Here is a 17,481-nt window from a genome sequence, read left to right as displayed (position 1 = left end):
AATGCTACTATTTGTAGAAGAAATATGCATTTGCTTTTTCCATGACGGTCCAGACATTCTTCCCAAATAAAAAAGCTGTGCTGTACCTGATGATATTGACGGCCAACACGTCACTGGGACCAACTTTTTGGACCCTCACCCGTTCCTTTGACTTTGGTGGATGCGGCACAAGCCCTGGGCAGTAAAAAGCAAGTAAACACTCTAATTTTAAAATTGCACTGTAAAGCACTTTCAAAATAGTTGAGCTTCATCTCAGACCTGAATTCACTTCTCAAATCCGTTCTCGAGGACCCCTCTATCCTGATTCGTGTCCTGGTCTACCCGGAGCCGTTTTCTGAAATTGTACCGCATAGTTTATTGCGAAGCCTGAGTGGGTGGGTCCACGCGCACACCCGACTCTGGCCAGGACGCCGATGCCTGAGCTCCGCGTCGGGCGCCTGGATCTTCGTTCCGCTCCCTTGGCCCGGCCTCGCCACAAATCCCAGTTTGAAAGAAAACTTCAAGCGGCCGAAATGAACCTCCCCTCACGGCTCCAATTCTTCCTTCCCAGCCGGCTGAAAACGTGAGATTTATTATGGCCTGGGGTGGAGGGAGCGACCTGGGGTCGCCGTAGCACTCTCGGAAGCGGGTTACCTGGTCCCGCTTTGGGGGCGGGGTTCGCCATCTGGGGGCCGCAGGGCCGGGGGCGACGCGGCCGGGCGCGCGGGTGGGCGCGAGGGAGTGCGCGCGTCGCGGAGCCGCCGGGCAGCACTTGTCCTGTAATCGATTGCCGAGCGCGCCGAGCGGCCCAGAGCGCAGACACGCGCACACGCGCCCTCGCCAGCCCGCGCGCACACGCACACACACACATACATACACACAAACACACACATACACACACAGACGCACCCGCACCGGCGCCCAGGCCCCGCACACACGCATACACACGCGCGCGCGCGCACGCACGTCCGCCTGCCCGCGCCCCGGGCCCCGCCGCCAGCCGCCGCCAGCCCGCCCTCCGCCCGCGGGCGTCTGCGCGAGCCCGGCCGGCGGGGGAGATGTGCTCGGGCTCCGGCGGATCGGTTTCTCGGGGTTTGACCAGCTGTCCCGGGCTAACCCTGCTCCTCGCTGAAGATGGAGGAAGTAAAAACAGGATTACCCTTAGCTACAGATCCACTGCCTTAGTTTCCACCACCAACTGCAGTGCACAAACACACGTTAGGCACAGGAAAGAAAGAAAGAGAGAGGATACACTAACAGTAAACACAAACAAAAGGGTGATGGGATTATTTTACTGCATGCACTGCTGAGGTAAATCTCCGCTTGGCTTTTGCGTGGTGAAGAACAGCTCTTGTTTTATTTGTCTTCTGATTCATAGATTATATATAAATATGTGTATCTGATTTGCAGGGGGGGGAGTGTTTTCAAAGTTAAGTGTAATTATATAGCGTCTCGTTTTGCACTGTGATGTGATCAAATGACTTGTTGCTGTTAACCAGTAATAATGATAATATAGATATTTTTCTCTGGGAGGGATGGATTGTGGTTATGATTAGGATAATGATTTCTGTAAAGGGACGCTCAGGGAATCGGGTTGAAGATGATGTCTTCTGCCTTAATTTATCGTCCCCTTCTTGTAATCTGTTTCGGGGATGTTAATCGATTAATCAGTTCTCATCTCTGTAGCTGTCATGGATTTTGACTTGTTTTGCTTTGTTTTAACTTGAATTCCAAGAAAGATTGAGTAGCCTGGAATAAATTGCAGCTGTCCTGATAGAAGGTAATATCCAGATCCTGTTGGAATTTTTTAAAAAGCAAAAAACCTGGTATGACACATGTGAAAAGGCAGCAGTTAAATCACTTTGACAGGTTCTAGTATGGGCGAAAGAGATGGAATTAAGATTTAATTTTTTTTTCTTTTTCTTTCTTTCTTTCTTTTTTTTTTTTTCCTTTATTTATTTATTTATTTTTTTCTTTTTTGCCAAGGGCGAAAAACAGTCCTGTGAAGTTGGCCTAGGTTCCTTGCTGGGTTCGGCCTGACTGTCCCTCCCCTCTTACTCCTCCCCCCCCCCCCCACCTTTTCTTTCAGTTTTCTTGTCTTAGCTTTTGGTCGATTCTTAAGGAACCGGTGGATCAAGTTTTTTCTCTTCTTGTTAATCGCATTGCTGGAGCACTGACTGACCTCTCTCTCTCTTTCTCTCTCTCTCTCCCTCTTTTTTTTCTCCTCTTTCCTGAAAGTACGTGGTGCCATTCCTGAGTGACTTTTCCTACTAGACCATCCCAAAGGGACGAGGGGGAGGGGTAGAAGGAGGAGGAGGAGGAGGAGGACGAGGAGGAGGAGGAGGAGGAGGAGGAGAGGGGGGTGTTCCTTCTCTCTCATTTCTTGGTTTTGTTTATCAGCCGATCTGTTTGCAGGATTTGGGTTCGGAATGACCCACCTGTAAAGTGCTTTTCCTTCCTCCTCGCCTTGAACTCTGCAGGGGGCTTGGCTTGGAGGGGGCCAGGGAGGGAAAGAGAGAGGGGGAAACACAAAAACTTCTTTCTTTCTTTCTCCGTTTATCTTCAGCCCGACATTGTCACCTCCTCTTTGAGGGGTTAGAAGAAGCTGAGATCTCCCGACAGAGCTGGAAATGGTGATGAATCTTTTTTAATCAAAGGACAATTTCTTTTGTATGTACATTTCGTTTCTCTTTCTCCTTTTCTTTTTCTTTCTCTCCTTTGAGGGTTAATAACCATTTCATTGATGGGGCAGACTTCTTTCGCTTCTCTCTGACGTTTCTTTCTTTTTAATATGTGTGTGTTAAATGTGTACATTTTTAAAGAGATAAACTCATTTGTAAAATATCCGAAGAAACTGCTCCCCTTTTAAACTTTACGGATGCCTTTCTTGAAAACCTTATGTAATCATAATTTGAAAGAATTTGATAACAGTACAGCAGGTTGAAATTTAAGTGCTATGTAGTGACTGAGTTGGGAATTTGATCTGACTATTCCATAAAGAAAGAAAGAAAAGTTTTTTTTTGGGGGGGGGGAGTGGGGAGGGTGGTGGTGAAGAAGGGGAGGGGAGGGAGAAGGGAAGTGGTTTTGGAGACAAGAAGTGAAGCTGCCTGTTTTCCAGTAAGTAATGGAGAAATTCCAGGAGCCAGGGCTAAATATACTTGGCGATCAATACAGAAATGGCTCATTGTGAATAATTTAGCTGCTGGTGCAGAGAGAGTTTTGAAACTAAAGGCAAAAAGGACCAGGGCCAAAGGAAAAAAAAAATAAGTAAAAATCTCCTCAGGACATGTCAATTCTTTAAACTTTTTCCTTCAAAGAATACAGTTAGCTTATCGATCTTTTCATTATGTGAAATCAAAGCTAGGGGGTGTCATCTCATACAATTTACTTTTGTTTCTGAGAATTAACTTCTTGTTTTGTGTCATTGGTGCATGGAAATAATTCCCCAAACTTTAAAAAAGTGATTCCCTTCCTGAGAGCAAAAAGTTTATGAAATTTTCAAAATCAGAATCTATTAAGTTGGCTTGGCATTTGTATCCAACCATGGTCTGGCAGGAAATTAAGGTTACATTGAACAGGTGCTTCCACAGAACTTAGTGTAGGCTAAAATGTCAATACAAGTCTGGGAGTAAGGTAACTGCTGCAGAAACCTTCCAGACACACTTGGGCACTAAATTTTTGTTTTGTTTTGTTATGTTTGTTTGTCCTCCCTCCTCCCTATTAGAACATGATGAACCAACTTGCAACAATTGTGAATAGAGCTATCTGTATACCAGGGAAGTCCTCAAACTGCAGTGTGATTATGGGAAGTAGTGACTGGTAAAATACTTCTATCCCAGTTAAAGCTGGCACATTTGAGGTGTACCCTCTTGTCTTCTTTCTTTAAGTAAATTCTGATTAAGAGAGTCATTCCTTTCTTGCTACAGTCCATCTCACAGCACACTTATCTTTCCTATCCTATCTCCAGCAGGAATCAGATCATTTGCAGAAAGAGTTCACTGACTTGCAAATGAGCATACAGTACACTGTAGTATGTTTCTTGGGCACAGGTTGCAGCAGCACCAACATGGGCTAATTGCTTGGAGCTTCAAATAAGTTAAGCATTTAATGGCAGATACTGAAAGGGATCATTGTGTAAAGGGTATAATCTTTTGTATTGCAGCACTGCACTTTGACTATGGAAACAGAGGCTATTGATGGCTATATAACGTGTAAGTATTCATTTTCATTAATTTGTTATTGGTAATAAAGTTACGTTTGTGTTTCTTGTATTTTATTTTCTGAACTATTGTTTGTCAAGAATTCTATACTCTTATTTTCTGTCTGTTCACAATTTCACCTTTAAATGAGTTGGAGAAAATAACAGCACAGAAGCAAAACGAAGGAAATATAGAAATACACTTTATTCATGATAACATTTTAATCAGTAGTTAGTAGCTTAGCAGATCAACACTTTTCTACTGGGGTTTTTCATTTACTTTAAGTTTAGAATGTCAGGTTACATATATGTCTACTAATATCGCATGTGCTAAATATTTACTACTTTGTAACCTAATTTTTCACACACATAATGTGAAAGCTCCTTAAGTTGACCTTTTTTTAGGAAACTTTCCTTTTAAACATCAAACTCTCTGATAGCATTTTGGAAAAATGCTCATTATAAATGCTCTATGCTTAATGGTTAAATTAGGTGTTCAAAGAAAATTTAGTTTTTCAACTGAAAAATACTTTAGAAATTGACTATTCCACTTGCTCGTGTTTTACAGTTAAGAATACTGTGATAATCAGATTTTGTAGTTTTTTTATTGTGGGCTGGTCATGGTTTTTCCTTATTTCGTTCATTTGCTATATATTTCTAAATTATATTTCCTTATAGTTTCTTTTAAGGCCGAAATGGATTACATTAAAATTTCAAAGCTGTGCATGCCTCTGCATGTATGAAGCAAAGTTGGTGATTAGATTTTATGTGACAATGAACAGAGACCAAAAGATTTTATTTTGTGAAAGCAGGTGACAATGAGCTTTCACCTGAAAGGGAGCACTCCACTATGGCAATTGACCTCACCTCAAGCACACCCAATGGACAGCACGCCTCACCAAGTCACATGACAAGCAGTAAGTCTTCATTTTATGATTTTTTTTTTCCTATTTCTCTAGCGACACACTTGAATTTGTTAGGTCTTTGGGGTCCTCTCACATTGTGGTGTAGCTGCTGCTATAGATTTTGCTAAAGAAAGAACAACACAGATTTATTCCTGTCCATTCTAGTATCATAAAATATGAGCCTGCTTACTAGTCTGACCTATCCCAAGGTGGCATTTGGGAGCTGGTGCTTACCTGTATCAGGTAAGAAATGTTAGACTTTGCTGGTTATTGTTTTGACTTGCCAGGTTTGTGACTAGATTTGTTGTTGTTGTTGGATAAAAGAATATGGAAACAAGTCACTTCCAAAGGACTCTTCACAGTAGAAAAATGAAATGATTTTACCATTGCCTTGGTGTAAAGCTAATCCATCAGTGGTAGAATCGCAATGTTACTTTTTTTTTTTTTAATATGTGAAAGTTTCTCCTCTAAAGCATTGGAAGTGAAGTGTAATGGAAAATTTATGGATCTGATTTAAATCCATTTCTCCAACAAAATGAAAGCGTTTTGTTTTAGACTATCCAGGTATCCAGGGAAGAACTGTGAACGTTAGGAAGGATGTTTTGAACTTGCAGGAATAGACCGTTTGGGCCACTGTTTTTGATAGAGTCATTCATTGATGTAGTAAACATTGTTTTTGTGTAATAAAAGAGCAACTTGTATGCTGTCCGTGACAGAAGACAAAATACTTCATTAAGAATATGGCTTGTTTTCTCTTAATTATAATGTTTTATCAGTTTAGTTATTAGGTGCAAATGCTTTATTACTCCTTAAACGTAATTTGAAATCTCATGTTTCCCTTATACTTTTGTATGTGTTATATTCTTGTGTAGAAAGGACATCTGGCTTATATGTAAATATAACTTAATTTGAAAGTTTTCTATTTGGGTGATGTGTGAAGGAAAGGAAATTTTTTCCCTTTTTTTTAAAAAACAAAGATTTAATAACTGAAGGAAACTGAATCAGCTACTAAATTATGAATATATTTTCAAGTTAATTCTGATTATCCAGAGAGAACGAATTTTCCTTTCCCGTTTCCTCTTATAGTTCTCAAAACTTGAGGTTATTATAAAACTACTGGTTTTGTAAATAGTAAAGACTTCTGAATTATAAGCAAAAGTATATAGAGTGCTGTTGAATACATTTTGCAGTTCATTAACTTGAAGTGATATTAGTTATTGGCTTGAAATTTTGATTGAACTATGTGAATTTACTTACATAAAAGTTATCTTTTTATTACTGGGAAGCATTTCCCAGAGTATTTCGTTCTGGAAGCAGTCTTTGAAATTCGTTTATCACGTAGAAAGAAAAACTAATAGTGAGTGAGTGAATGTATGTTAAATTATAGTGTTAATCTTTTGTAATGCATCTTGTAGCATTTATTTATTTTTTGGCTAGTTGGCTATAATCTAACAAAAGTTGTACTACTATTACAGTGTAGGTAATACAATTTTTATATTTTAACATTTAATGTTATTAGTTCCTTGGTAGAATAGATTTTTATTTCTCTGATAATTTTTGTTTCATTTCCTGAAGAGTAAAGATAGATTGATACGAAAATTTCTGTTAGCTTAATATTTAGCTGTCAGCTTTAGAAACTTTAGAAACTTTGAATACTCATAGACTCTTAGCTGTCATCCCCTGGCCACCACTAGGATATCAGCAGGAAAATACTTGTTAATTGGCTGCTTTATTTGTGAATTTGATTCTGGTTTTACAAGTACTCTTCAAAAAAGCAGTTCATCCGTTTATTTTAAGCAAACATCGCAGAGTGTGGGTATCATCAATTTGAACAAATAACTATGCTTTTAACATTTGAGCTTTTCTCACCCAACAACAGTAAAATTATGTGGTAAAGAGTCCCCCCCCCCCAAACTTACTAGCCTGTGGCAATCCCGTGTTAATACAATCTTTGGCTAAGCTGCACATGTTTTCGTGTTGTTTTCCAAAGAGTTGCAGGTTAAATATTTGGCTCTCACTTCAGAGCTGTGTGTTGCATCCTTTATGTAGCCTCTATTTACAGTATCTAGGTTACCCACTTAGGTGTTAGATGGAGAAGATACCCATTTTTCCTTTCTGTTAGATCCAGGAGAATATCAGCATTTTAGATTGCCAAGGCAAATAGTGGTGAAGAGGGACTCTTGTCTGTTACTTAGAACAAGAGACCTAAAATCGGTCACTCAGATGTTTTTCTGTGATTTGGAATAGTTTTTGTGTGTGTGGGGCCTGTCAGATCACTTGTGTCTGAGATGACCAGTTTTCCTGAATCCTTTTAAATGCAATTGTTGAACTTTATCAAATAAGAATAGCTTATTTATTTTCTGTAATTTTTTTTTATGTTTTCGAATATACTTACTGAAGGGCTGTTGCATCCAAAAACAATTGCGATTTTGATTGAAAGTGTTCAAGCCCAAAGTAATGGGACTACCTTTGTGACAGAATAAGATAACCTTCAGTAGCAGCAAGGAGAGGACAGGACTATATGTGTAAGAGGAAGAAAGTTATTTTAAAGCAGCTTAGAAAAAAAAATAAAAGAATTAAAACCTTTGATTTTTTTTAAAAAATAAAATAACATTCTGGCAATAAAGTATCAATAACCAGTGATAGCCCATTTACTTTGGTATTAGGAAAGTGATCAGTTTTAGCACAAAGTACTAATCCTTTATTTAGGTTATTTGATGACCGTTCTAAGATGAAGGGTGTCTGTACAACTTGCTACCAGTTTTTGTATAAAAAATAATGACAGCAGCTATCATTATTTGACAGTGCTAGAAACGAGCATCGGCAACTTGGGGGAAAACTAAAAATGTTATGATGTCTGACAGTTTGGGGTTTTAAAATTTAGCACGTAAGATAATCTTAAAAATTGAGAGGCGATATGGATCTTACCATTTCACAGTAGCTACTTCCTATGTTTTAGAATGAATTTTCTTGGAGAATTTTAGACTTTTTCTTCTGGAATAAGATCTCTTTGATAAAGAAGATGGGCATTGTTGCCCGAGATCATTAGTGTGCATATTGAGTCTGCTGACAATCTTCAGTGTCAGGGATGACAGTATATGCCTTGATGGCTACTGGAAATACACAGTGTTAAGTGATTTTAAAAATAGAATCTGAAAGTTAAGAATGTGCAACAGACAACTCAGATAGAACAATATAAAAATAATCCATATTGTATTTTGGCCTTTGTGATTCCTTCTGTTTCTGGGTTAGCTCCTCTCCAGTTCTTGCATAGTTGCTTCCATATCGGTTTCAAACTGTTCTATCTATACGTGCTGCCGACTATTTAAAACAAAATTTAAGGTTCAAAAATTTGTAACCTTACACGTTTTATCTTCTACTTTTATAATGCCAATAAGTAAATTTCCCTTGGAGGTAGTTAATGGTATGAAAATACATTGTGACACAGATTTTGTTTCTATTGCTTTAAAACTTTCTATGTGGATCACCTTTACCGTCAATACTATTTACCAGTCAGTTTGATGGCCAGGTGGCATGTGTGGAATTGGAAGAAGTAGTAATTCTAGTTTTACAAGACTCTGACCAATAATCAGGTCAGGAAATCTAGTTTATTCTTTTCAGAGTGCTTCACATTCATTTTTTTTTCTTAGCTAGTTTCCATTTTTAGAGCCTAGTGAAGCAGAAGTGTATTATGATTTCCATTTTTCTTATGTAGAAATGGAGGTCTGAAGAAATCAGTTGGCCTTTTAGGTCCCTTAACAGAAGGATGGAGTTGTCAGGATTGGGACATAAAACTGTGATTTTACCTTGTGGGTTAGTTACATCACTTAACTGATATCTCTTTATAATGTTATTATCTCAGGGTGCCTGCCATGTCCAATACTGATTCATGTTTTGGTGACAAAACTGTATTATAGAAGTAGAGGAAGGTTATTATGAAGGTGGAGTGATATCAGATGCTCTCATGCACTTTTAAAAATATTGTTTATATTATGGGACTGACCAGCTTTCTGAATTGTCTTCTGTGGCTTCGTTTGGCAGTCACCCTTGGTTGGATTTCCATGGGATATACACCCTAATATAACACCAGACGGGCTTGATGTAAGAACTCACTCTGTGCTGAATTATTGTACTTAGATGCGTATATGTGTGTGTGTATATATATATATATATATATATATATATATCCATCCAGCATACATTTAGTTTTTTACTAGTCTGGAAATGAAGAGAAAAGTGTGATTTTATTTCCTTTTTTAAAAAAAGTTTAAGGGCACCTGGGTGGCTCAGTCGGTTGAGCATCTGACTTTGGCTCAGGTCATGATCTCATGGTTCGTGAATTCAAGCCCCGCATCAGGCTCTGTGCCGACAGCTCAGAGCCTGGAGCCTGCTTCAGATTCTGTGTCTCCCTCTCTCTCTGCCCCTATCCTGCTCACACTCTGTGTCTGTCTCTTAAGAAGTGAATAAACATTAAAAAATATATATACATTAAAAAAATTTAAAAAAAATTTATTTATTTTGAGAGAGAGAGCAGGGGAGGGGCAGAAAGAGAGGAAAGAATCTCAAGGAGGCTCCTCACTGTCAGCACAGAGCCCAGTGAGGGGCTGCATCTTATGAACCCTGAGATCATGAGCTGAACTGAAATCAAGAGTAGGACTCTTAACCAACTGAGCTACCCAGGCACCCCAAGTTTGATTTTATTTCTTTACACCTATCAGAGGTAAGTATCATGGTTATGAACTAAACCAAAAGGAAAAAAAGAAACTATAGGAAGTATGTATGTATAGGGAATTAACAGTAAAAATGCTGTATATTTTTATTTGCCCCTCATTTCCCCCTCCTGGCATTTTTAGACTGCTTCAATATAAGCATAAAAGTCTGTCTTCAACAAACAAATCAACTTATTATACAAGTATTATCCTTATTGCCTCTGTCTTTTTCCAAATCTGTCTTCCCTACTGGAAGTACGTTTTGTTTTGTTTTTTTTTTTTTAATTTTTTTTTAAATTTTTTTTTTTCAACGTTTTTTATTTATTTTTTTTTGGGACAGAGAGAAACAGAGCATGAACGGGGGAGGGTTAGAGAGAGAGGGAGACACAGAACCGGAAGTAGGCTCCAGGCTCCGAGCCATCAGCCCAGAGCCCGACGCGGGGCTCGAACTCACAGACCGCAAGATCGTGACCTGGCTGAAGTCGGACGCTTAACCGACTGCGCCACCCAGGCGCCCCCGTTTTGTTTTTTTTTAATGTAACATGATTTATTAGGTTCTTTTGGGAGTCTTCCTTCAAGCTGTAATGAATTGAGATTTCTGGGTCCCATGCTCTTTTCTCCTAACTTTAAATATTGATATATTTTGATCTTATGATGTTCTGAACAATCAATAGCAGGGGGACAGTCATCAACTTAGGTGGAATGTGTTGGGTTTTTTCTTTGATTTTTTTTCCCTTTATATCTGTTTGGATCAAATATATTTATGGACCTGGTAGTATTTTCCTTTTGGAATTAATCAAGACTCAGAATATCTATGCTTTGAAATAGGTAAGAAGTATTTGGGAACTATATATCCCTTATGATAAATGTTTATACTGGAGTGAGGAAGGGACGGAGAGCATAATTTATTGAGTACATATAGGATGCCCAACACTATGCTAGATACGTCCATATTATTTCACTTAGTCTCCATAACAGCTCTGTGAGGGAAGTAATTCTTCCACTTTATAATACAGAAAACTGAGACACAGAAGCAATAGATTGTAAGTGTTTAAAAATACACGCTTTGGAGTTATACATGCCTGTGTTAGAATTCCCACTTGCTGTGTGACCTTAGATGTGTTACTTCATGTCTCTGAGCTTCAGTTTCCTTATCTGTAGAATAGGGATAAGCCATACCTACTTCAGTGGACTGCTGTGAGGTTTAAATGAAGTAATATGTACAAAATACTTGCACAGTTGCTGGTGTATGCTTAGATGCAATAAATAATCACTGCTGCTATCACTCAGAAGAGTCTTTGCTTTATCATCGATCAGTGACTCATAATAAAAAGAGTTTGTTTTCAAATCCATTTCTGTTTGAAATTCAGATCATTTGCTCTTTCCTTTTTATTATGTACATCCATGGAACAGAGACAGAGGTTTCTAAGAATTCAGGGTAAAAATTGAAGAAAAGCATTTCTATTATTTAAAGCATGTGTGAAGATTTTGGTTAACAAAGAAGTAGAATTTGTGTGTTGGAAATTATTTTTATTGGGTTTCAGTGTTCCTGGCTATAGTTTTATGTTTTTGGTTATATGTAATGAAAATCATTGCTTACCTTTGGTGCTTCAAGGATACCAGTCATTAAGAATGGAAAAAGAAAAAGTTCATTTGATAGAGAAACCTATCTATATCTATAATCAATTCTTTCTTAGAAGGTCTGCATCTAGGGGTACCTGGGTGGCTCATTCGTTTGAACATGCAACTTTGGATTGGGTCATCATCTCACAGTTCATGAATTCGAGCCCTGCATTGGACTCTGTGCTGAGACTGCAGAGCCTAGAGCCTGTTTGGGTTCTGTGTCTCCCTCTCTCTCTGCCCCTCCCCTGCTCATGCTTTGTTTCTCTTTCTCTCAAAAAAGAAATAAATATTTAAAAAAATTAAAAAGAAGATCTGCATCTAAAATTTCACCTCCTTTGATGCTGCTGGTGGTACCATAAATTCTTATTTGGTGGTACCTAATCACATTGCAGGCCTGATTGTTGCTAATTGTGCGTTTGGGGATAATAGTTACTTGTTTCACTTTTGAAGTAAGCTTAAAACGTATGATTATCAGTTCTAGGCATTTGCTATGTTGCTGTATTATTCTAATTGATTAATTCAGCAAGTTTATAAGCTACCTTTTCTGCATCAGGCACTGCAAGGCAAATCCGGAGGTGAATAGTACACTGTTCTCCAGGAGCTCACATTCTAGTTTGAAAGACGGTTAAGCAGGGCATTATACTGTGGTATGCTCAGTGTTCTGATTGTTATGTGGAATGAAAGGTGGTACTAGTTGAGAAAGTCTTCCTAGAGAAAAAGGCCGCTTGAGCTGAGACTTATCAAAGGAAGAGGATTTAGGAGAGAAGTGGAAGGCTTTTTCAGTAAATGAAGTATCTACCGTGAGAGCTGAGAAATAGCATGGCATGTTCTGGAAAATAAAATCAGGTTAGTATTTCAAGAGTGTGAGGTTGGTGCCCAGGATTTGAGGCCACAGATGACTCTGCACAATTAATCAGGCAAGATGAAGGAATATCTTGTATAAGAGAAATTTTGGATTTCATTTTCAAGGGAGCCAAGGCTTTTAACAAAGCAGATGACTTCTGTCTTTTGATTGACATGGATCACACTGGCTGTACTGTGGGGAAAAAAAGATTGTGGATGAGGACCTGTCTAGATGCAGGGGTATTTTTAACAGCTATTGCAATGGTTGAGTGAGAAGTTGTGAGCGCTGGTGATAGTGGGGACAAAAAAGAAGAAAAGGATTTGGGAAATATTTCATAGCTTAAAGTGGATTGGACTTGGATAGTAGGATTAAGGAGAGAAGGAAGTTCACGATGGTGACTCCTAGATTATTGGATAAATGGTAGTAGGTTCCATTAGGGAGGATAGGAAATACTGGAGAGGTTTCCAGGAAAAGATTTAGTTTAGTTTAATTCTGGATCCAGAGAGTTTGAAGCACATGTAGGATTTGGGAGAAGATAGCAATCAGGCATATGGACAGATTATACTGGAAATCTCATAGGTAGCTTGTGATTTTGTTATTTGCTACTGTATTACTTGAACAGTAGTTTAGTATTTTGAAAAAATTATTCCACGAGTAAGTCCCAGCATTTGATTAGTGATTTTATTTTCCTACTTGCCCTGTTAAGTCAAAATTCTGTATTGAAATGTATGAATACAGGTTTTAATGAAATCTCTGCTTAATGGAGTCTTCTTATGCTAGTCTCAGAATTTGGATTAGTTGAAGCGATTGACTCACCAATTTTTAAACAAAATATGCTGGCCCTTCTCTTTAAGTGTTTGTGGTATATTTAGTATCATATCTATTAGGGTTATTTTTTTTTTAAATCATAAATTTAATGTATACCATATACTTCATTTGAAAATGGTTTGGTACCTATTTAACTTGTTTTTAAGTTTATAATACTGTGCCTGTTGGGGTAAAATTACCTAGGATGTGATATGGAAAACATTTTAATAAATATATTTATTATCTCAAAATATCCATAATACAACTCCATCTTAAAAATGTAAGCTTTGATTACCTGAGACACCATAGAATTCCAAATGAATGTTAATGATGGAAATGCTTCATCTGAGATTTCCTGTATATGGAGATTCAGAACTCTCTAGAGAGATATTTTTCATCTTTCAATCATTGATCCAGTAAACATTTATTAAGGAGTTACTTCGTGTGATGCACTGCTGATGCTGGGGCACAAAAAATATGTTAAGAGTTTTGTAGAGAGGGATATTGTCTTTCAGGTTCCAAATGAATCCGTATTTTATTTGAGACATTAATAATCCTATTGCGTTTAGAAGCAAATAAGTGTGGTGTACTTACTGTGAGTTATATCCATTATAAATGAATGAATTGCTTCTCACCTTTTACCACCAAGAGTTGTTCAAAAGTATATAAATTTGAAGATGCACAGTGAAACAGAGATGAAAATGCAACAAGCTTTCAAGTAGGTTCCCAAAGGTTAACATTTCCCCAAGAAATTTTTTATGATGCAAGATTTGGCCATAAGCCTTACAAGTTCTGAAGCTTGATTGGCAGCACACTTAGAGTGGATTCAGATCTCCGGATTGACTTATATAAACAAGTTTATAAAATTGATATTTAAAATCAGAAGGCCAATTTATGTCTGTACATTGATTAAAAATAAAACAAACAAAAAAACCCAACCAAATAATAGAGGATCTGGATGACTCCATTTGGCTTGACCAGAATATTTTGTTCTTGTGAACTGACCTTGGTAAGCAAAGAATATGAAGAAAAGGAGTTAGTTATATAATTCAAATGTTTAATGGCATCAGACTAAGAGAGCCTAATATGTTCAGCATCACGATAGAGATAGCATTGCCATTTGGTCATTATGGTTAAGTCCATTGTCTAATTTCTTCTTCTCTGGATGGACATGGATTTAGATTGCATAGATATAGGTTCAGCCAAAATACTTGTAGGAGTTATTTTTTTTCTCAGCTTCCTTGGCTAAATCCTCCGGATTCAGTCTTTAACTCATGTTATTACGTGTAATCAGGTTACAACCAATTTTGCTAGCCTAGGTTGGATTCATTTTCTTTAGTGTAATTTTACATTCCTGATTTAGATTTGTTGATTGTTGATTTTATAGCTTAACTCTAAAAATAATCTTATAATGCATACAAGGATACTCCAACTACTATTACCTTAAATTCAAACTTCTATTTTCTCTTCACAGAAACGTTGATAGGTGATACGGTCAGCAATTTAAGACGTCTTAAAATCAGTTTTTTGTTTTTGTTTTTTTTTTTTTTTTTTTTTCTGAGAGAGAGTGAGAGCAGAGAGCACGAGCTGGGGAGGGACAGCGGGAGAGGGAACGAGAAGAGAATCTTAGGCTCCATGCCTTGTGAGGAGCCCAACAGGGGACTCAACACAGGGCTCAACGTGAGCCCTGTATATGGCTCCAACTCATGACTGAAATCAAGTGGAGGGCCCTTAACTGACTGAACCACCTAGGTGCCCCTTAAAGTTTTAAATGAAGATGGGAGATAGCACTGCCACCTGAGAAGGACACCTTAAGTTAGTTGGGGATCTAGAAGGGCTCTTAGTTTATAGGTCAAGAGGAACAAATATTACACCAGTTTCATGAAATCATTGTAGTAGTCTGATGAAAGCAAATGAGATTTTATACAAAATTACAGTATTTTAGTTTAGCTAATAAGGAAGGCTATCTTAATTACTGGATGTGAATTTGAGAATATTTGTCAAAGCATACAGCTTTATTTGGGGGCCAGACATTGATTACAGAAATGCTACTCATAGATTTTCCAGATGTGAATCTTTGAGGAAAATGACCATGCCCTATCTCTTCATTCTCTAGTAGTTATTTGTTGAATTAAGGAAATACTTATGATTATATTCAATATATATTTTTAAGTAATATGTTTCTGACCTATTTGAGGAAGTTTGAAAAGTTAAATTTTTAGGTATTGAAATAATTCTGAATCCTAACTTGTGATTTTTCTCTGTTTGGGAATGTGTTGTTTTTAACCATGTCTCACTCTAAAAAAGATTTTTTAATCTTAATTTTTTTGTTTAATGTTCATTTTTGAGAGGGAGAAGGAGAGAGAAAGAGAGAACACACATAAGCGGGAGAAGGGTAGAGACAGAGGGAGACAGAAAATCCTAAGCAGGCTCCACACTCTGTCAGTGAGAAGCCCTATGTGGGGCTCAAACCCATGAACCCTGAGATCATGACCTGAGCTGAGATGCTCAACCAAGTGAGCCACCCAGGCGCCCCACCAAAATTTTGTAATCTTCGGATCAGCCCCTAAAAGATGGTTTTTGAGATTCTAAACAGCTTTTAAGTTTTCTAATTCTATACAATCATGTTCAGTGGAATCAAGTGAATGTAAATGTTTCCATGAATATTCTCTGGTCACCATAATCATCTTCATTACTATTATCTTTATATAGCACATTTAGAGTTTACAGATTGAATTCCACATACTTATAATTTTGAAATCAGTTCTCTACCACTTATTTAAAACTAATTTTAGTGGCATGTACAAAATGAAATGCTTCAATTAACTTTTCTTATGCACTCCAGATATTTTGTGGAGCATATAATTAATCAGTGTAAAGTCACGTTCTAATAAATTAACATTCTGGGTGTCTACACCTTTGACATTTTTGTCATTGCTCTCTTATTATCATGGAAGTTATAGTTCTTATTACACCTCACTGTATCAACCCTACCTTCTTACTAAGATACAGCATGCAGGACTTGGTCATCTTTTGAAGTGCTAGGATGCTGCATTGCTCTGTTTCTGTTGAATTAGCTTTAAGAATTTCTGGTTGAGTTTTAAAGAGGTGTCATTTCTTCTACAACAATATGAATTTTTTCTTGTCGTGGTGATTTTCATAAAGATCCTTGTTTAAAAAATAAACATTATAACCAATCATACCTGGTCATTTTTAGGTATTGCTTTAAAATCCAAACACTTTAGGGGCGCCTGGGTGGCGCAGTCGGTTAAGCGTCCGACTTCAGCCAGGTCACGATCTCACGGTCCGTGAGTTCGAGCCCCGCGTCAGGCTCTGGGCTGATGGCTCGGAGCCTGGAGCCTGTTTCCCATTCTGTGTCTCCCTCTCTCTCTGCCCCTCCCCCGTTCATGCTCTGTCTCTGTCTGTCCCAAAAATAAATAAAAACGTTGAAAAAAAAAAATTTTAAAATCCAAACACTTTAAAAAAAACTGATTCTAATATAGTATTTTGAAATATGACATGAATTCTATTCTAATGCTGAATGTTCACAAAATATTTGAAAGCAGTAATAGATATTGTGTGGACATAACTGCAAACTAGAAAAGGGAATATATTTTCTGGGAGTCTGCTGTTTTTAAACTCTCAAAATATGAATTACACACCACCATCTGTCTGAACTATGACACATTAATGACCTAATGACAGTTTTTGGATTCAGTTTTTTGGAAACGAAAACAGACAAAAAAGAAACCTCTTTCTGTGCCCCCCCCCCAAAAAAAAACACAATTTAAAATAAATTATTTTTACATAAATTGTTATTACAGTAAGGCTCTTTGCATTAAAAAAAAAACATTTTTATGACTTTGAGTAGTTTTAGTTGGCCCCAAAGTTTTGAGTACAATAGCTGGTAATGAATTTGAAGAGATAATATTTTTCCAGTAAATCAGAGAAGCTTTCATTAACTAAACAATTGCTGCCAGACAACTGTATGTACAAGTGCCATATATGTTTTAAAAGCATATATGCGTTTATGTGCGCATTTGTGTATGTGCATACATGTGAATGCAAAGAATAAGGACAAGAAAGAACTATCACACTATTGATAGAATTCATTTTGGAGTCTGGTAGAGTAAATGGGGCATTTTGTCATTTATTCCAAATAGTTCTGCATTATTTGTATTTTTCACAAAAGATCTTTTACTTGTGTAATTAAAAAACACCCTAATTCAGTCAGACATTTTCTCAGACAAAAAGTCTGAAACTTTTCTGTAAGAACCAATGATAGCTCTGATCACATGGATTTAACTTTGAAATTTCAGTGATGTTATACAGTAATGAAAATAGACTATTGCCATTAATGATAAATACTGAAGTCAGGGGTATTCTCATATACAAATGGTGTCTTCAGACTCCTTC

General features: G+C 37.5%; 1 protein-coding gene across 8 annotated transcripts in view; it reads left to right on the top strand.

The window, feature by feature from the left end:
• Positions 1-404: 404 nt before the first annotated feature.
• IKZF2 (IKAROS family zinc finger 2) overlaps positions 405-17,481 on the top strand; it is a 165,212-nt gene continuing 148,135 nt past the window's right edge. For 2 of the 8 annotated variants that reach the window (XM_030327880.1, XM_030327875.1), the window contains exons 1-4: positions 1,080-1,290; positions 2,546-2,612; positions 4,142-4,190; positions 4,990-5,094. In XM_030327880.1, the coding sequence (XP_030183740.1) occupies positions 2,610-2,612; positions 4,142-4,190; positions 4,990-5,094 (157 nt within the window). In that variant the 5' untranslated portion in view covers positions 1,080-1,290; positions 2,546-2,609. Of the gene's footprint in view, positions 563-1,079; positions 1,291-2,545; positions 2,650-4,141; positions 4,191-4,989; positions 5,095-5,121; positions 5,326-17,481 lie in introns of those variants that run through there. The other 6 variants (XM_032594510.1, XM_030327877.1, XM_030327876.1 and 3 more) reach the window with 5 other exon arrangements.

Source organism: Lynx canadensis, chromosome C1 (genome assembly GCF_007474595.2).
Source record: "Lynx canadensis isolate LIC74 chromosome C1, mLynCan4.pri.v2, whole genome shotgun sequence".
NCBI lineage: Eukaryota > Metazoa > Chordata > Mammalia > Carnivora > Felidae > Lynx > Lynx canadensis.
This window is presented reverse-complemented; position numbering and strand designations above follow the sequence as displayed.